The sequence below is a fragment of the Ostrea edulis genome, chromosome 8 (genome assembly GCF_947568905.1).
Source record: "Ostrea edulis chromosome 8, xbOstEdul1.1, whole genome shotgun sequence".
NCBI classification, from domain to species: Eukaryota; Metazoa; Mollusca; class Bivalvia; order Ostreida; family Ostreidae; genus Ostrea; species Ostrea edulis.
The window spans coordinates 12749688-12770625 of record NC_079171.1 but is presented as its reverse complement, the minus strand read 5'-3'; the positions used below and the strand labels follow the sequence as shown (position 1 = coordinate 12770625).

General features: G+C 34.0%; 2 protein-coding genes across 2 annotated transcripts in view; one reads left to right on the top strand and one right to left on the bottom strand.

The window, feature by feature from the left end:
- Positions 1-13865, top strand: part of LOC125662280 (leucine-rich repeats and immunoglobulin-like domains protein 2) — a 47778-nt gene extending 33913 nt beyond the window's left edge. The window contains exons 10-14 of the mRNA XM_056147445.1: positions 856-927; positions 2475-2546; positions 10044-10115; positions 11663-11734; positions 13715-13865. Of these exons, the coding sequence (XP_056003420.1) occupies positions 856-927; positions 2475-2546; positions 10044-10115; positions 11663-11734; positions 13715-13865 (439 nt within the window). The remainder of the gene's footprint in view (positions 1-855; positions 928-2474; positions 2547-10043; positions 10116-11662; positions 11735-13714) is intronic.
- A 1395-nt stretch (positions 13866-15260) lies between these two features.
- LOC130049416 (uncharacterized) lies at positions 15261-20895 on the bottom strand. Its single transcript, XM_056146916.1, has 4 exons — positions 20534-20895; positions 20130-20228; positions 18392-18490; positions 15261-17759 (listed from the first exon to the last, which is right to left on the bottom strand). The coding sequence occupies exons 1-4, from the start codon at positions 20541-20543 to the stop codon at positions 17644-17646; spliced, it is 324 nt and encodes a 107-aa protein (XP_056002891.1). The 5' UTR covers positions 20544-20895; the 3' UTR covers positions 15261-17643.
- Positions 20896-20938: the final 43 nt, after the last annotated feature.

Below are 20938 nucleotides of genomic sequence, written 5' to 3'. Positions count from 1 at the left end.
TTATACATCAGTATTGATTGATTTTCCACAGCTTCTGATTTATGACTTTTTTAACAGTATACACGGCATTCCTCACGATAAATTAAAGACTAGACTTTTGACATCATAGAAAGTTGTTTCTTCAACTGAACTAGCATAGAGTTTAGTTACTATATCATTTCCTGATTTAATCCAGATCCAAAACACCTACCATTGAAAGACACTTAACATATTAAAAATGTTTAATGTTCTTCGAACATATAATTGTTGTTAGCATTTCAAATCAACATGATAAATGTTTTTTATGAAACTATCAGCATTGCCGATGTTAAATATTTAAAGTCGTCTGATTTAATTCTTGGTAAAATGAAAAAAAAAATATTGAAGGGATTGATTTTTTGATTGAAGTTTTTTCACATTCGTGTCTCCTTTCGAAATTGTAGTCCGAGTCCTCTCATTTAATGACCACTATACCAACATGGGTATTCCTGTATCTATGATAAAAACATAACTAAAATTTCTGATAAGCATTGATAAATATCAATGATAATGCAGTGAGTAGGGAAGGTTAATTAATGTTTACATGTAATTAAAATTTTAAGGCATTAGATTTCCAAAATAATCATTAAAAATGAATGAAAAATTAATTCAATGAATTACTTTTAAATTTCTCATCATATCTAAGGATAACAAATTCATGGCTTTTTGTGTTTTTACATTGCTAACTCTGGAAATCAGTGTCAACTCTTGTTTCATTATCATACCCCTTAAATGGCAATTATTACTCAGACATAATTTGCATGATGTCCAATTTTATATGGAATGTATATAGTTGGTACTTTAAAACACTGATGAAATTGGTCATTTTTATTTTAGTGACTTGTCCAACAAAGAGATCAACAATATCGAGAGTGACACATTTATTGGATTGACCAGCCTAGCATATCTGTAAGTATACTTGTAAGGATGATTGAAAATCAACACGAGTTAATAATGTAAGCATTTGATGACTCAATAGAAACACTTCGGGTGAAATTGTGCTAAATGAATGGATTAGAAGAATCCCTATTCAGTGGAGACTGGTCACTAGCAATTGCAGGTATTGATGAATCTAATTTTAAATCTAAATTTTGTATAGTTTGTGCCGTTACTGTCCTCTAATTTGTAAATTCAATGTATCACTCCATCAATGCTGCTTGACATGTTTCCGAGGAATCGTTTTGTAGATCTTCACATATTGAAATTGACAATACGTTACTGTTAGTTACCTTCGCCTTTCCTTTAGATACTCAATATATTTAGGACTCTCGGCGGATAAGTTCTTTCTCGACACCTTCAACATAATTTTGTATTCCTTATAAGAATTACTTGATATGTCCCTGTGAGCTTGGAATAAAAGACGCCACATAGTCGTTCACTTCTGTTTCATACTGAGCTATTTTATCATACCTTGTCCGCGTGTTCCTGATCAAGAACTAAAGCTTACGGTATGACCGATCGACAAGTGATACTTCCTCTTCATAGGCACCTGATCTTACCGATTGTATATCCATGGGTCCTAATTTCTCAACTCTCTAATAAAAGGTGAAGATAATGGACAGTGATCGATCTCATGACTCTTATAAGGAATGCAAAACAGATAGTTCAGCAAACATGTTCCCCTGGATACACCAGAAGTGGTATATTCCGCCTAGGGAGATTAAGTATCCCCTGTCGACCAGTCCCACCCACCGTCAGCCCTATATCTTGATCAGTTAAATGGATGTATCCATAGTCAAAGTAAGCGCCCTAAGAACGGTCTAACTAGTAATAGTAAACACGTCAACCAGGATCTGAATCAATTATATGTTATATTGGTAAACTAGATCGTTATAGCCACCACAACATTTTCGAAATGCTGACTGTTGAAACCCTTGCACCATAAACTATTTTTGTAAATAACATATAAAAGAAAATAACACATTGATTCAATAAATTACTCTGCAGCTTTGCATCTTGGATATCAATTAAGGGGGTCTCCGTGGCCTAGTGGTCAGAGCATCACGCTCAAAATCACACCGCTTCTCACCTCTGGTCGACATGGGTTCGAATTCCATGTGAGAAAGTGTCCCAGTTTACTTTCGAAAGGTCGGTGGTATCTCAATAAAAAAACTGGGCACCTCCATATCACTGAAAAGTGTTGAGTGTGGCGGAAAACATCAATCAATCAATCTATCAATCAATATCATTGACAATTTCGTGGAGTTGTGGTGTTTCTGTAGTATCAGTATCGGGCCTATTAGATGTATAAAGATGTATACTTAAAACACTGACGATATTAACAATAGTTTGAAATGTTTGTGACAGCGAATTTTAGGCTGTGTTCTGGTCATGCGATCAAATGTCTTTGAAAACCAGGGATCTTATGATTTTCTTACAATGGCGGATATACAAAACCTGGAACTGAATGAAATAACACAGAATGTATTTCAATGATTACCCTTTTCTTTGTTCAGTGACTTGTCTCGAAATAAGATAACCAATATGGAGAATGCCACATTTCTTGGATTGACCAGCTTAAAAAAGCTGTAAGTATGTTTATAATGATAATAAGACATCTACAGTAGTTCATTTTGTATACCTGGATGGAATTGATTGAATTAATGTAGTTGCAATATTCTAAAACGACTTAATGAACTACGTTTATAGTACTGAAAACTATTATTGTTGATAGATAAAACGCTGTCAGTGTTTCTAAATGTCGCATTGAAGGAAACAAGATAGTTTCCCTTCTCACGTAGAGGTACTTGGATATATTCTGCTTTATAAGAATATAAATATAGGTCAGCTAGCAAAGAAACACAATTCATATCCATGGTAATTCCAACAAATTATTAAAAAACCTGATCACCAAAAAAAAACAAACTACGAAGTTATTGTCAATTAGAAACTTCAGTATATTTTATGTTCAGCTTCAACGTACTCATGCATGGAATTAGAACGTTGTTTAACAAATATATAGTTTTTGTTCATCAATCATTGGATATGTATATTTCCGGTTTTAATTTTTGTTGAACAATCACTACTTCATCGAAAATTCCAGTTTTTTTTTTTTGAAGAATAGTCGTGCAAAGTGCTGACAAGTCATATGTCTTGATGTTGTCGATTTGATAAAAAGCTGGATTTCAAGTTTAATAAAAACCCATTATATCTATTTTTTTAGAATCCACAATTTGATTTGCACCCCTCCTGGTATATGTAATGTCACAGTATGCTAGACTTTTCTTTTCTACTGCTTTGACTATTTTCGTGTGGATCATCATACATGATACACATTGCATTCGAAATATTCCATATAAAGCACCGGAATAGCAATGGGCTCCTAAATGAACATAACTCTCCTCTTAAACGTACGCTAATAACTGTATCCCATTTCCATTCTCAATGACCATGTAAAGTGTGACAGTTATCGACAATTCCATTGTCATTGAAAGGTAGTTTTTTTTTTTTAGACTTGCCTAGATGGTCGAGCGGTCTAGCGCGTTGGTTACACGTTGCTAGGAAATTTTGTTCTGCAGGTCGTGAATTCAACCCCGGTTAGGGGCGGAAGTGGGTATCCAAATAAAGTAAATTTGTCTGTGCTTAATATTATATATGTCTTCACTTAGGACAGTTGTGTTCATTTAAGAATTCATTGAAATGCATATATATATATATATATATATATATATATATATATATATATATATATATATATCTAATTCAATAAAAAAGCAGGAAAATATACAGTTCCAAAATATATTTATATCACTAGCGCTTTCTGAATTTTAACATCCATCTTGGGGTTAATTCAAATTAATAATGGATACAAAGTTGTTTATCTTAGATACGTCTATTGTGACGTCCTGACGTCATGATAGTCTTTGCGAGGAGGGAATATATACATGACGTCATAATACAAAAGTTAGGGAAAGGTGACTTGGAGAAAATAAGGATGAACATTTGCAGGATAAAAGTTGATGAATTAAGATGTTTAACAATCATAATTTTTCATATCTATATTCATTAAAGTTTGCTTAGATTAGGAGAAAACAGTTTAATGAAATAGTTTTCTTAAGCAAGTCTCGTGGACGTTGATTCTGTTTTAAGTTTATAAAATGGAAATACGCTGTAGTTGCCTCTAGCACAGGTGTCAAAGTGTTCGCTACATGGGGCATTTCTTGTACTGGGATCGTTAATTTGTTGGAGATGGACACGCATCCTGGCTGTTAGTTGTGTTCCGATTTGTCCAAAGTCATCTAATACTTTTAAATGCGAAAATATTTTATTGTAAATGATAACATGTCATGCAAATCGACAAACTTACTATACTGCATTATTTGCAACGGGTGTGTCGAGGAATATATTGGACACACCGGAACACAACTAACAGTCAGGATGGGTGTCCATTACAAACAAATTAACGATCCCAGTACAACAACGTATTATGACGTCATGTATCTATTTCCTCCTTGCAAAGACTATCATGTCGTCATGACGTCACAATAGACGTCTCTAAAATAAACAACTTTGCATTGATTATTAATTTGTATTCACCTGAGGATGGGTGTTAAAATCCAGAAAGCGCTAGTGATTTAAACATATTTTGGAACTGTATATTTCCCTGCTTTTTTATTGAATTATCTTGACAGTGTGATATCAACTCTTTCTATTTGGATTATATATATATATATATATATATATATATATATATATATATATATAGCATCATGCAAAATGTAAAACATGAACTATATGGTTTCGTGTTTAAATATCCAATAGTTATTTCTTATTGAAAGTGGTAGGATTCTATCAGTAATTCTGATATACTATGGATATTTTACCGTCATTATCGCCAGTTATATCGATATTTGAATGTTGGGATAATGTGTTACTTTTACATTTTCTATTAAGTTATCTCCATGATCAATTTATAACAGTCATCCAATGACGTCATACGGAAGCTCATGCTTGTCAAGTTGTTATGATACAAAATGTTCTCATGTAAACAACCAAAATAGTTTCTAAGAGTTATTAGCTACCTCTCTCTATGTAAGACATATTTTAAAAATTATGCAGTTTACGTGCAAAAATGAAGCCTTACCTGCCTTAACATACCCGCGCTTCTTTAACAGAAAGCAAAACCAGAATGATTCATATATAGTGGTCAGTCATCAAAATAACTTATTTTCTAAATACCACTCTGATGACCACAAGTACTCTGAAATTGAAATGAAAAATGGAATTATTCATATCTAGTGATCAGTGGTCCATAAACTACTTCTATACTTCTATACAGTATAATCTATACTTCTATATCACTCTGATTCCACGCACAAGTACTCTGAATTTGAAATTAAAAACATGGTAGAGTTCTTATAACGTGTTGGTCTTTAGTGATCAGGTCTTCCAAGAGTATATTGGAATTCCCATGAGCACAAATTGTATTCCTTTGTTGACCTGTTCTTATATTCATAGGAAGTGCAATGCATTCAAACAGTTCTACGTTAGAAAAAAAAGAATGCTGTTTCCAAGCCTTCGATTCGACATTTAACTGAATTAAAGACGTTTTATCTATTAACCATAATGATTTTCATTTATATGTCGGTTCCATATATCCAATTGAACTCTAAACTTCCCTTGTCGACGGGTCATATATGTTGTGGGCCCTATATCTTGATCAGGTAACGGGATTATCCGTAGTCAAAATCAGTGCACTAAGAACAGTCTATGTTTGATTGATTGCAAAATTTACATCCTTGTTCTTTGTATTTCTTAGAATATATATAATTTTAAAGACCTCTACTTTAAGTTATGCTAGGGAATTTTATCTGTTGGTGTGCGTTCCATACATCATGAAAAGATAAGATGAGTAGAGTTTTAGATGTACAATTACATTGCAATGTAAAATATGTGAAGTAACTTAAAACTTGTAATTATACATCTTCTCCATTTTTAGCAAAAACCATATCCTTTTCAGACTTGACGCATTTGCTAAAATTTACTAGGCATTACTGCTATGTATATGGTGTGACCGGTCGACAGCGGATGCTTATTCCTCCTAGGCACCTGCTCCGTCTTTAGGTGTGTCCAGGGGACCGTGTTTGCCAAACTATCTATTTTGTTTTGCTTATGGTAGTTATGAGATTGACGAATGTTCGCTATCTTCATCTTTCATGAAAACGGTTGAAAAGATTGGAATCATCCATAGAACATACAGAAATCATAATGTGAGTAAAATTCAGGATTTGGCCCCCACAATTGCTGAGTGCGTTTAGCTGATGCTTGATCCCCCTTTGGAAATCCTGGAAACGCCACCGTCTATTATTTGATATGAACGAATAGCATCCCAGCGTAGTGGCTTATCCTCCATTTTATTCATTGGGCCTTTTAGATAGCAACATACTGCTGAACCTCATACAATATTAAGGAGACAATGTAACATAGTCGGACTTGGTAAAGTAAACTTCGTTATATTTAACACCCCACTCTTTTTTTAATGGTATCAGCTGTTGGACAACTAAACGCTTCTTCAAGGAAGAAATGACATTAATGAAATCGCATGCTATATATTATGTTTAGATATATATAGGAATAAAACATGACAGTAACACTTTTATCACATGACCTTATGGGGTCAGTATTTTTCCCCGCAATGTCGCGGAAAAAATCCCCTAGCAAATGTTTCTGTTACCATATGACTCTACCAAAACTTTCTAGAACAGTAAATGCCCTGCACATAGATATGGGAAAGAAGTAATTTATATTGGAGCAAACAAACCTGCATTAGTAGGCCTTATGTTAAGAAATGTAGTTGATTCTCGCATAGCGATCGATCGGATAAACAGCTAGCCGTTGTATCGCGTCTGAAGTTAGAACCTGAAGATTAGCTGCATTAATTATTGCTTGTGTTGTATTCAAAAAGTTACAAGTAACTCAGTTTACCTGATCAGGATATAAGTCTCAAAGTTGTTGTGAACGGTCGATAAGGGGATAGTTATACCTCTAAGGCACATTATCTCACCTCTGATGTGTCCAGGTGTCCGTGTTTGCCCAAGTATATATTTTGTGTTGCATATAGGAGCTACGATAGTGATTGTGCCCCTTCTATATACATTGGATCCGCCTCTACAGTTACTCAGTCACTTTTTGTTATTCTCACCTTTTAAGTATATGCTTTATAAATGATACCATGCAAAACAAGTAATTTTTTCGTTAGTTTTCACAATATCAATTCGTGAATACCTTGTACTATATAATTAGTCCGCAAAATAAAATAACATATAGCTACCAAAGAATTATTCTTTTTAGCGCATTTTTCTTACTCATGTAGGAAGTTTTAATCACTAGAGATTCAAACGTAAAGTAAAAGTGGATACAGTTGTTTTGTATAACTCCCAGAATACCACACTATGTCACCCACGCCTGGATATTAGTATCAAAACCACTAACATAAATTTGATCGCCCAATGACGCCAGGGAAATCACTGTGTTTACCCATACTTATATTGGATCAAATGTCCAACATCCTTCGGTTGCCATTTCTATGAAAGTATATTACGAATTAGTTGAATACAGATATATTCTTCCAAAACACTGATGCTATTGCTATAGAGATGATGATTTGACGTTTTTGTTTCAAGAAAGTTATATCTATGTTCTGTTCACGAGCTGAGACGTGATTTTCTGAGCCAGTATCTCCAAATCTGCAACGTAATTCAGTAAACAAATGCTAAAGCTCATTATGTTGTTTCTTTAGTGACCTGTCTGGGAATAAGATAACTACGATGGAGAATGGTACATTTCTTGGATTGACCAGCTTGCAAACACTGTAACTATGTTTGTCATGAAAATTTAAACTCAGCTAGAGTTCATATTGTATGCATTGAGGGAATTCACTATTATCTATTATTGATATGATGTAAACGTGGGTTGTTTTTCTAAACGTATACGCACTGCTAGCATATTGTAGTAAACACAGGGTTTCCTTTAGCGGATACGAGCAACAAGGTGTAAATCAAATAGCAATTATCCAATACAATAAAATCAATTTTGTTAAGAAATGAAAGGCACCAAGTAAAAATGTAATCAATTAACAGAATATCACTTTCAACCATTTGAAAGTATTTTACAACGAGGTTCAGACACGGTAATGTTTGTGATATGGGATAACTTTACTTTGTTTTTAAACACTTTGGATTGGATCTTGTTTTTTTCCCCAATATCTTATGGTAGGATGATCCATGGAACATAATACTCTTTTTTTAAAGAAAAAAAACAAGGCTTTATGTTGCACTAATATAATATAATTTAATGTATCAGGTTCGCATTTTACACATCTATGCATCATGTTCAGTCAACTTCCACGTGAAACTGTAAACAACAGCAATTAACGATATGAATATAAGAACGTATATCAATATAAACAGACAAAGGAATATCAGTGTTAATTACAAGCAAGTAGTTTACCTCATGTACTCCTCGTCCTGATGTTCATAAACACAATAGTGACACCTCGTGGTAAAACTAAAAACGTAAACACAATGCATCTCATTTAATATTACCGTATATAGCAAGGGTGTTCCGATAAACAGCACGCATCACAATTACACAATCACATGTATACTGCAGCTTGCACTTCTATTGATGAATACATGACATAGAACCTGTATTCCTGATTGTTTTCCTGATTGCTTTCCCTTTGTTTAGTGATTTTGATTGGAATGATAAAACCAAGATAAGAAGTGGCGCATTTCGTGGGTTGAACAGCTTGAAATCAATGTAAGTATGTTTATGACGACGAATAGAACTTGACGATAATTCACATTGTAATCATTAAAGCAGGTGTCATGATTGAATGAAATGATATGGTGTAAGATGACACCACTTGACTTATATCACTAAGAGAAATGTGATGCAGAAAGTAGCACTGATGAAGGTGTTGTAGTGGAAACACAGATTGTTGTTTGAGAAGTAATCATTTCCAAAAATTGAGATAAACATCAGCAACATTTATGAAATTCCAGGGGAATCAAATTCATGTAGATGAACATTTTAGAGTGTATTGGGTAAAATGAGAAAATACTAGGTTTCTAATAGTTTCAGGAACAGAAATTTTCTTAAAGATAGAGTGAAATAAAACTATAAAATCAATTGATAAAATATTGTGAAGTACAACATATGTTTCATTAATTATACATCAGTATTGATTGATTTTCCACAGCTTCTGATTTATGACTTTTTTAACAGTATACACGGCATTCCTCACGACAAATTAAAGACTAGACTTTTGACATCATAGAAAGTTGTTTCTTCAACTGAACTAGCATAGAGTTTAGTTACTATATCATTTCCTGATTTAATCCAGATCCAAAACACCTACCATTGAAAGACACTTAACATATTAAAAATGTTTAATGTTCTTCGAACATATAATTGTTGTTAGCATTTCAAATCAACGTGATAAATGTTTTTTATGAAACTATCAGCATTGCCGATGTTAAATATTTAAAGTCGTCTGATTTAATTCTTGGTAAAATGAAAAAAAAATATTGAAGGGATTGATTTTTTGATTGAAGTGTTTTCACATTCGTGTCTCCTTTCGAAATTGTAGTCCGAGTCCTCTCATTTAATGACCACTATACCAACATGGGTATTCCTGTATCTATGATAAAAACATAACTAAAATTTCTGATAAGCATTGATAAATATCAATGATAATGCAGTGAGTAGGGAAGGTTAATCGATGTTTACATGTAATTAAAATTTTAAGGCATTAGATTTCCAAAATAATCATTAAAAGTGAATGAAAAATTGATTCAATGAATTACTTTTAGATTTGTCATCATATCTAAGGATAAAAAATTCATGGCTTTTTGTGTTTTTACATTGCTAACTCTGGAAATCAGTGTCAACTCTTGTTTCATTAACATATCCCTTAAATGGCAATTATTACTCAGACATAATTTGCATGATGTCCAATTTTATGTGGGATGTATATAGTTGGTACTTTAAAACACTGATGAAATTGGTCATTTTAATTTTAGTGACTTGTCCAACAAAGAGATCAACAATATCGAGAGTGGTGCATTTATTGGATTGACCAGCCTAGCATATCTGTAAGTATACTTGTAAGGATGATTGAAAATCAACACGAGTTCATAATATAAGCATTGGATGATTCAATAGAAACACTTCGGGTGAAATTGTGCTAAATGAATGGATTAGAAGAATCCCTATTCAGTGGAGACTGGTCACTAGCAATTGCAGGTATTGATGAATCTAATTTTAAATCTAAATTTTGTATAGTTTGTGCCGTTACTGTCCTCTAATTTGTAAATTCAATGCATCACTCCATCAATGCTGCTTGACATGTTTCCGAGGAATCGTTTTGTAGATCTTCACATATTGAAATTGACAATACGTTACTGTTAGTTACCTTCGCCTTTCCTTTAGATACTCAATATATTTAGGACTCTCGGCGGATAGGTTCTTTCTGGACACCTTCAACATAATTTTGTATTCCTTATAAGAATTACTTGATATATCCCTGTGAGCTTGGAATAAAAGACGCCACATAGTCGTTCACTTCTGTTTCATACTGAGCTATTTTATCATACCTTGTCCGCGTGTTCCTGATCAAGAACTAAAGCTTACGGTATGACCGATCGACAAGTGATACTTCCTCTTCATAGGCACCTGATCTTACCGATTGTATATCCATGGGTCCTAATTTCTCAACTCTCTAATAAAAGGTGAAGATAATGGACAGTGATCGATCTCATGACTCTTATAAGCAATGCAAAACAGATAGTTCAGCAAACATGTTCCCCTGGATACACCAGAAGTGGTATATTCCGCCTAGGGAGATTAAGTATCCCCTGTCGACCAGTCCCACCCACCGTCAGCCCTATATCTTGATCAGTTAAATGGATGTATCCATAGTCAAAGTAAGCGCCCTAAGAACGGTCTAACTAGCAATAGTAAACACGTCAACCAGGATCTGAATCAATTATATGTTATATTGGTAAACTAGATAGTTATAGCCACCACAACATTTTCGAAATGCTGACTGTTGAAACCCTTGCACCATAAACTATTTTTGTAAATAACATATAAAAGAAAATAACACATTGATTCAATAAATTACTCTGCAGCTTTGCATCTTGGATATCAATTAAGGGGGTCTCCGTGGCCTAGTGGTCAGAGCATCACGCTCAAAATCACACCGCTTCTCACCTCTGGTCGACATGGGTTCGAATTCCATGTGAGAAAGTGTCCCAGTTTACTTTCGAAAGGTCGGTGGTATCTCAATAAAAAAACTGGGCACCTCCATATCACTGAAAAGTGTTGAGTGTGGCGGAAAACATCAATCAATCAATCTATCAATCAATATCATTGACAATTTCGTGGAGTTGTGGTGTTTCTGTAGTATCAGTATCGGGCCTATTAGATGTATAAAGATGTATACTTAAAACACTGACGATATTAACAATAGTTTGAAATGTTTGTGACAGCGAATTTTAGGCTGTGTTCTGGTCATGCGATCAAATGTCTTTGAAAACCAGGGATCTTATGATTTTCTTACAATGGCGGATATACAAAACCTGGAACTGAATGAAATAACACAGAATGTATTTCAATGATTACCCTTTTCTTTGTTCAGTGACTTGTCTCGAAATAAGATAACCAATATGGATAATGCCACATTTCTTGGATTGACCAGCTTAAAAAAGCTGTAAGTATGTTTATAATGATAATAAGACATCTACAGTAGTTCATTTTGTATACATGGATGGAATTGATTGAATTAATGTAGTTGCAATATTCTAAAACGACTTAATGAACTACGTTTATAGTACTGAAAACTATTATTGTTGATAGATAAAACGCTGTCAGTGTTTCTAAATGTCGCATTGAAGGAAACAAGATAGTTTCCCTTCTCACGTAGAGGTACTTGGATATATTCTGCTTTATAAGAATATAAATATAGGTCAGCTAGCAAAGAAACACAATTCATATCCATGGTAATTCCAACAAATTATTAAAAAACCTGATCACCAAAAAAAAAAACTACGAAGTTATTGTCAATTAGAAACATAGTTTATTTTATGTTCAGCTTCAACGTACTCATGCATGGAATTAGAACGTTGTTTAACAAATATATAGTTTTTGTTCATCAATCATTGGATATGTATATTTCCGGTTTTAATTTTTGTTGAAGAATCACTACTTCATCGAAAATTCCAGTTTTTTTTTTTTTTGAAGAATAGTCGTGCAAAGTGCTGACAAGTCATATGTCTTGATGTTGTCGATTTGATAAAAAGCTGGATTTCAAGTTTAATAAAAACCCATTATATCTATTTTCTTAGAATCCACAATTTGATTTGCACCCCTCCTGGTATATGTAATGTCACAGTATGCTTGACTTTTCTTTTTTACTGCTTTGACTATTTTCGTGTGGATCATCATACATGATACACATTGCATTCGAAATATTCCATATAAAGCACCGGAATAGCAATGGGCTCCTAAATGAACATAATTATCCTCTTAAACGTACGCTAATAACTGTATCCCATTTCCATTCTCAATGACCATATAAAGTGTGACAGTTATCGACAATTCCATTGTCATTGAAAGGTAGTTTTTTTTTTAGACTTGCCTAGATGGTCGAGCGGTCTAGCGCGTTGGTTACACGTTGCTAGGAAATTTTGTTCTGCAGGTCGTGAATTCAACCCCGGTTAGGGGCGGAAGTGGGTATCCAAATAAAGTAAATTTGTCTGTGCTTAATATTATATATGTCTTCACTTAGGACAGTTGTGTTCATTTAAGAATTCATTGAAATGCATATATATATATATAGATATAGATATAGATATAAATATATATATATATATATATATATATATATATATATATATATATATATATATATATCTGATTTCTACATTAGGTAGACCATCCTATAAAATCTGGCTTAAGGGGACAATATACATTTCTCTAATCCTTGCACATTTCAAGAAACAAATAGCATTTCTTTTAGTAAAAGAGTACCAAATTTGCCCTTGTGCCAATGAATTCCACATAACGGTGAGCATAAAAAATATACAAAAAAATCGGTCTCCCTAATAATGTGTAATCCTTACATATTCTTTAGGGAGACCAGTATATATAATTTGCAATATATGGCTTAAGTGGACCTTATATATAATTTGCAATATATGGCTTAAGTGGACCTTCATTTGTAATCTTTCTGCATAGTTTAGGGAGACCAATATATATTTTTGTGATTTAAGTTGACCATTGTTTCCTTGCAGTTTTTACCATTTCAGTTTAACACAGAGACAGAACGAATGGTTATGTGCTTAATTTTCACAGTTGCGTCATATATAATGTAAACTAGATCTTGTTTTTAGTAAAAACAAATGTCTCCCTTGTTCCCCAAATTAATATTATACAGATTCAGAATATTTCTACTGTAACATTTACAAAAATGTTTGGATTATCATATATCCTGATGATAGGCACATCTCCAAGTGGTAATGAGGCAACATACAAAGATTCAAGGTTAAGTGATGAGCCATGTAGGAGAAGTTTTGCAATCTCCACCCCTCTTACAACAATTATATAATGTCCAAAAATAACTGGATCCTCATATCCTGACAATATGCACATCTTCATATGGTAATGAATCATTGTAAAATTTAATTTCAAGGCTATGTAATAAGCCTTCTAAGAGAAGTATTGATAAGCAATTCTACGTCCTTGATCCCACGAAATCCAGTGAAACTTTTAATGGACTTCAGATCCTGATGAAATGCACATTTTCAAGTGGAAATGAAGCATTGTACAAAGTTTCAGGGTGATGCAACTAGCAATATAGGAGGAAAGGCATTCACAAGCTATTTTATATCCTCCACCACTCTTAGATCCACTATAACGTTTTAAAAAAATAATGGATCTTCATTCCCTTCTAATATGCACATTTTCAATTAGCAATGAAACATTGTACAAAGTTTCAAGGTTATGCGTTAAGTGATTTATGAGGAGAAGCATTCATAAGCTACCACCCCTTTTAGATCCAATATAATTTGTACAAAAATAATTCCATCCTCATATACTGATGATATGGGCATTACAAAGGTAATGAAGCATTGTACAATATTTCAAGGCTATGCAATAATTGATGTACGAGAAGTGTTTACAAGCTATTTTATACCTTCTACTCCTCTTGGATCCACTATAAGTGTACAAAAATATATGGATCCTCATATACTGACACCATGCAAATCTTCAAAAGGTAATGAAGCATCTTACAAGGTTTCCAAGGCTATGTGATAAGTGATGTATGAGGAGAAGAGTTCGCAAGAGATTTTTTACCTTTCACCCCTCTTAGATCCACTATATCTTAGACAAAAATAATTGAATCATCAAATCCTGATGGTAGTTACATCTTCAAATGGTAATGAAGCATTGTACAAAGTTTCAAGGCTATATGATAAGCCTACACAATCTATTTCATACCTCCCACCTCTTCGATCTACTACAACTTGCACAAAAATAATTGGATCCTCATATCCTGACGATATGCACATCTTCAAATGGTAATGAAGAATTGTACAAGGTTTCAAATCTATCAGATAAGCAATATTGGAGGAGGAGTGTTCACAAGCTATTTTACACCTTCCACCCCGCTTAGATCCATTTTAACTTTTAGGAAAATAATTGGATCCTCACGTCTAGATAATATGCATATCTTTAAATGGCAATGAAGCATTTTGCAAAGTTTCAAGTCTATCCTATAAATAAGCCATATAGAAGGAGAAGTGTTTACAAGATTTTATGACAGACAGGTGGACAGAAAGTACAAAAACAATGTCTTCCCCTTGAAAATTGAATATAGGAGTGCCTGGCCTTGTGATATATACAATGTATATTGGCCTCTCATCAAGGCAGCTTCAGTAAGATTCTTGGTCTTAGTGTACACAAGTTTTCTCTTTCATGAATCTTTCAGACTTCATTTGCAGTCCTATTTCACTTCAAAAATATTTCTGTTGAATATTTGACCTTACCTAGTATTTCTAATTCATGTACAATAATTCTGAAAACCAATCATAAAATGATGACTTCTGTTGAAAAACAAGACAAACCACAGGAGAAGTTGTTGAGCAAAACTAAATTTAAATCTAGATTTTTCCTTTAACAGAACCTAGTTTCCTCAGGTTAATCTACATAAGTTGACAGAAAACAAATCATACAGCAACATTTTAACATTTATTGAAACAATCTCCCAGTATATAAGACATTATTGCAATTTAAAAAGTAACTATGATTTCTCAGAGATGTACATAAAGCATTTTAAGAATTCATGACAACATGATTATATTATTTAAAGTGAAATTTAAATGAGTATCCCCACCTGTAGGTAGGTTACAGCATGTTCATGAAAGGTCCAAGAGGACCTGATGCTCTACTGACATATGCAGAAATAATTAAATTCTTAAAATTTACTTAGGCATAGCATTAACTTTGTTCCTTGGGACTTGTCCACATAAGAATTGGGACAAACTACATCAGGGGATCATTGAGGGCAAGTTTCATCAAAATCCAGCTGGTATCTTAGGAGAAAATGCAATAACATACTCTTTTGAATGTGACCTCTTACTGGGCCCCTAAGGATGGATTTTTTTTAGGACCAACTACAACACTAGGGGATCATTCTTGGTCAGTTTCAACAAAATCCAACCAATAACATAGGAGGATGCCATCATTACTTTTTGGGTGTGGTCCCTGATTGGGCTTGTAGGGGTAGGACACCCATGATAATTCATTAGCACCAACTAAAGCACTAGACGATTATTCTGAGTAAGTTTCATCAAATTCCAACTAATAACCTGGGAGATGTGATTACCCTTACTTGGCCCCTACAGTCAGACACCTATGAAAATTCATAAGGATCAACTAGACCACCAGATGATCAATCTGGGAAAGTTTCTCCAAAATCCAACCAAAAACCTGAGAAAAGATTCAATGACAGACTTATTAAGGGGTTGCCTCTTACTTTGTCAGACTGGGTCAAGAGCCCCATGAAAATTCATAAGGACAAACTACACCACTAGGGGATTATTCTGCGAAAGTTTTATCAAAATCCAGCCAATGACATAGAAGGAGATGCAATAATAATCTTTTTTGGGGATGGCCATTAACTGGGTCAATTCCTATGAAATTCATAAGAACAAATAATCTTCTAGGGGATCAATTTGCATAAGTTTCATCAAAATCGAACCAAATACCTAGGAGTAGGAAATGGGACAACAAACTTGAGGTGCCTAATGGGATCCCTAGAGGTCTGACCCCGATAAAAATTCATTAGGACCAACTACACCATTAGAGGATTATGCTGTATGTTTTATCAACATCCATCCATTGCCTTAGGAGAACTTTTGGGGTGGCCCTTAAATAGGCCCATAGGGAACGGACCCCCATGAAAATTTATAAGGTCTAATTAGACCAATAAGGGAAAATTCTGGGTATGTTTCATCAAAACACAACCAAAAACCTAGGAGAAGTTGTGATACCAAACTTTTTAGGGCTTGGCCCCTAAGTGGGAACTGGAGTTCTGACCCCCATAAAAATTTATAAAACCAACTAGACCACTTGGGGATTATTCTGAGTAAGTTTTATCAATATCCAACCAATAATGTAGGAAGAGATGCAATAACAATTTTTTAGGGTTCACCCTTACTAAGCCCTTAGGGGTAGGACCACCATGAGAGCTTATTTGAACCAATCACACTAGTCAGGTATCATTCATAGTAAGTTTCCTCAAAATGCAACTTATAACCTAGGAGGAGAGGCAAATAACAAACTTTTTGGGATGTGGCAGTTAACTGGGCCCCTGAGGGTCAGACCCCTATGAAAATTTAAGACCAACTAAACTACTAGGGAATCATTCTAGGTAGGTATGATCAAAATCCATTCATTACCTCAGGAGATGCTATTACAAGTTTTAAGGGTGTGGCCCCTTATTCGACCCCTAGGGGTCAGAACCCAATAAAATTGGATTTGTACCATCTAGACCACTACCAGCTCATTTTATGAGTTTTATCAAAATCTGTTCCATGCAAAGAACCTTAAGTTTACAGATGGATAGACGACAGGGTATCACATAAGCTCAGTAGAGCTATAAACTGTAAAATATAAGTATTCATTCAGGCCAGTGACCTTGACCTTTTGACCTCAAAGACATAGACCATGTCTCAATTCAAGCTTTAACCCTTATGCTCAAAGAATAAAAAGGAAAGTGACATTCAGAAATCTTGGAAACTAGGGGATCATTCTTGTTCAGTTTTATCAAATTCCAATCAATGACCTAGGAGGAAATGTGATGACTTTTTAAGTCATGGCTCCTTAGGGGTTGAACTCCATAAAATTCATTAGAACCAACTAAATCACTAGGAAATCATTCCGGTAAAGTCTCATGCAAATCTTCTCGTTAACTTAGAAGGAAATGTGATGACAAGAAATGACAACAGATGGACAGACAATAGGGTAATGTATCAGCTTCAACTGTAGATCTAAAATCTGTTTATTGCTTTTACTTTGTTCCTGACATTTTTGTCATGGATGTTGCTGTTTTTGTTCTCACAGTCTGTCATTAAATAGCTTTGTTCTGACTTTGGTGTATTGTTCATGTGCAGTTAAACCTCTGATGCTCTGTAAGTTAGTTGTTGTGAGAAATTGAAGAATGACCTCTTTGCCTACAAAAGAAACCAAAGATGTCCTATACACATTTAATTCCAAATTATTTTTAATGAAAACAAGGAATCTGTGAGCCAATGCTCACTAGTGATACCCCCGCTCTAAACATCCAAGTTCTCAGCAAACAGGAAGTTGTCCAATGGATCTGAAAATGCATCCCTAAATACATCATACTATATAAATCTTCATGCAAAATATCAGTAGCCTGTGATGTATAGTTGCTGAGAAATATGTTACGAAAAATGTTGTATCTGACCACTGCATACGAAAAATTCAAAGTTTTCGGCAAACAGGAAGTAGATGTCCGATGGATCTGAAATTGCATCTCACAATACATCTCATCCATATAAAGCTATGTACAAAATTCTAAGATGTTAAGTTGTATAATTTTTGAGATATAGCAAACAGAAAGGTGTTACAGATGGAATGATGGACAGACGGATGGAATGACACACAAGGGTAAAACAGTATACCCCCTATCCTTGTGGGGGTATAATTAGCCCTTAATCACAACCTTGGTAAACTAAGGGAGATCATAATAAAATTCATTACGATCTTATCTCACAACCTTCATGTAATCATTTCCATTCTATATATATTTACATTACATGTATTCATTACAAATGCTTACTTTGCAGTGGTCTCTCATTTGTGGAGCAGATGGCAGTCTGATATACAAAGTCCCTAAAATGATTTCTTACAATAATGCTATCTTCTCTTGACCATTTCACTACAACAAAAAGTATGATTTTATATTAACTGTAAATGCATTATAATTTGAACACCAAAACGAAATAATGTGTCTTCCAAAATATGAAAGTTATGTCTTTTTAAATGTTGCCATCTAGCTTGTCTAACATTACAAATCTGTTTTATGGCTGTTGGTGGTTGTGTTGATTTTACTGGTGTAAACCAGCAAGAAGCAATAACAGTACAACACAGTGAGATGGATGGGGCAAAGCTGTATTTTCTTGAGAAGCTTTACTGAAAATAGTTACTTTGGTTTCATTAATATTCCCGGTCATGGAATTCCATGGTTTTCAGTAGGTGCTTCGGTTCAAGCAAAGATGCTTAGATTCTAGGATATTTGAATTCATGGATGAATGTTTTATATTTAACATATATAGGTAATTATAACATTTCGTTGAACATTTGAATTCATGTATGAAGTCAACAACAAAATCCACGAAAATTGATGATCGACAAAAAATGATGAAACTACAGTAAGTCTTTCTGAGAAGACAATTTGTTTGTTTCCCTACTGCTCATCTCAAAAATTCCTTGTACTGACCCATAATACAATTATCATTCACTTTAACAATGATTATTAAAATCTAACAATTCAAGGACAGTAACTTTGAAAAGACAAATACCATCAACTTTAAAACAATTTTGACCTTCATCTTTGCTCAATATACTTTTGCACTAAATGTAAATCCAACATATCACATTCTGATATTTCATCTGAAGTTAAAAGTGGTGGAATTAAAATTTTCAAGGGCAGTATTTCTAGCATAATATGTCATCAAAGTCAAACTTGTCCTCTGTATTTGCTTTGTTTTTATGAGATTATTGATTGTTTATCTCCACACTCAACAATTTTTCAGCTACATGTATATAATGGCATCCATGTTTTTATTGGTATTCTCACATAATGTCATCCATGTTAAATATATCCATGTTCTAATTTAAATGAAGGTGTGATGCCTTGTTTACACATTTAATAAAGTGCACCGCCACGGCACATGATACGCTCGTCACATATTGTTAACAGTATAGATTGTACCCATTAAAACATTCTTTTTTTATATCACCTTAATTAAATGTCACAGTGACCTTAAAGTAGGATGCGACACACCTTCTACCTAAGATGCATTAGTTGACCAATTTTGGTGATTCTAGGTCTAGGTCTAATAGTTTTCAAGTTATGAGCCGGACAAGTTTTTGCCATATATGGCCATATCTTCTTAATGAAAAGTCACAGTGACCTGGTTTTAATGTGCGACACACCTTCTACCCAAGATGTATCTACAGACAAAGTTTGATGATTCTAGGCCTTGTAGTATTTAAGTTACGGGTCGGACATGAAAAAGCTAACAGACGGACGGACATGAACGCTATACCAAATACGTCCCGTCTTAAGACGGGCGTATAAAAATGTTAACTGCAGTTGTACTCAAGCCAGAGACCTTGCCCTTTGAGAAGCAGTAACAAAAGTAATACAGTTCTGGATGAATGGACAGTTAAAAGATGACAGAACATGGAATGACACCTCAATGGCTTCGGTTTATAAGCAAAAGTTGATTAAATTGCATAATCCAATTGTTTAAGAACAGTAGAGCAAATATAATATGAAACTTAATTCTTGCCTGAGCATTTTCTAGATGTCCTAGGAACATTCTTTTGAACTGATTCCACCTGTTCATCATCACCGTTAGTATCTTCTTCATTAACATAACAAGTTTCCTCTAAAATTGAATGGAATTCATCAGTAGTCTACTTATTCATTAGGAAATTAAGAAGTCAGTAAATTGTAAAAGGCAATATTTCCCGAAATGTAACTTAGAATGTTATGTAGATCAATACCCAAAATGAGGTAAAAAGAAATGATCAAGAGAGAAAAACAGATGACTCAAATATCTGAGAATACAGTTTTTACAATCCTTGTGTTCAAGTTTCAAAGTTTCATCACATTAAAACAGAGCTTATTAAACATCTTCATGTTAAAGCACTGATTAAATTATTCGAAAGAACAATGAAATCATAACTATACCTGGAAGCATTGCAGAACATTGAATACCATTTAGGGACTCCTGAACAGAACCTGAAATATATTTAAATATGCATTACAGACTACAGGTATAGACGTTAAGGTTAGGGTTGGTTTCAAGAAATACTAAAATTGGCCAAAATGGCATGGTTGATTTAATACATTATTCACTGACATAAAATGAAATATTTTAGGCCATGCCTTTAGATATCATGCTGGGAAAATTACAAAGATATGAACATGTAGCACACTTCTAAAGTGCCACATGCAGATTTTCTTCGTGTCCATTACAACTGTACATGGTCTGAAGAATATCAAATAAAAGCTGTGAGAGGAGTTAATAACATACTGAGAAAAATACAAAGTTCAACTGCATGTAAACTTTTCCAAAAAATGTCTGAACAGTTC

Excerpts from the sequence above, each read along its gene's own strand:
- LOC130049416 (XM_056146916.1), bottom strand. Across the intron at positions 18,491-20,129 it reads GACATCTAGAAAATGCTCAG|TGAAATGGTCAAGAGAAGAT; the intron begins GCAAGAATTAAG and ends TTTTTGTTGTAG. Across the intron at positions 17,760-18,391 it reads AAATGAGAGACCACTGCAAA|GCAAAGAGGTCATTCTTCAA; the intron begins GTAAGCATTTGT and ends TTTCTTTTGTAG.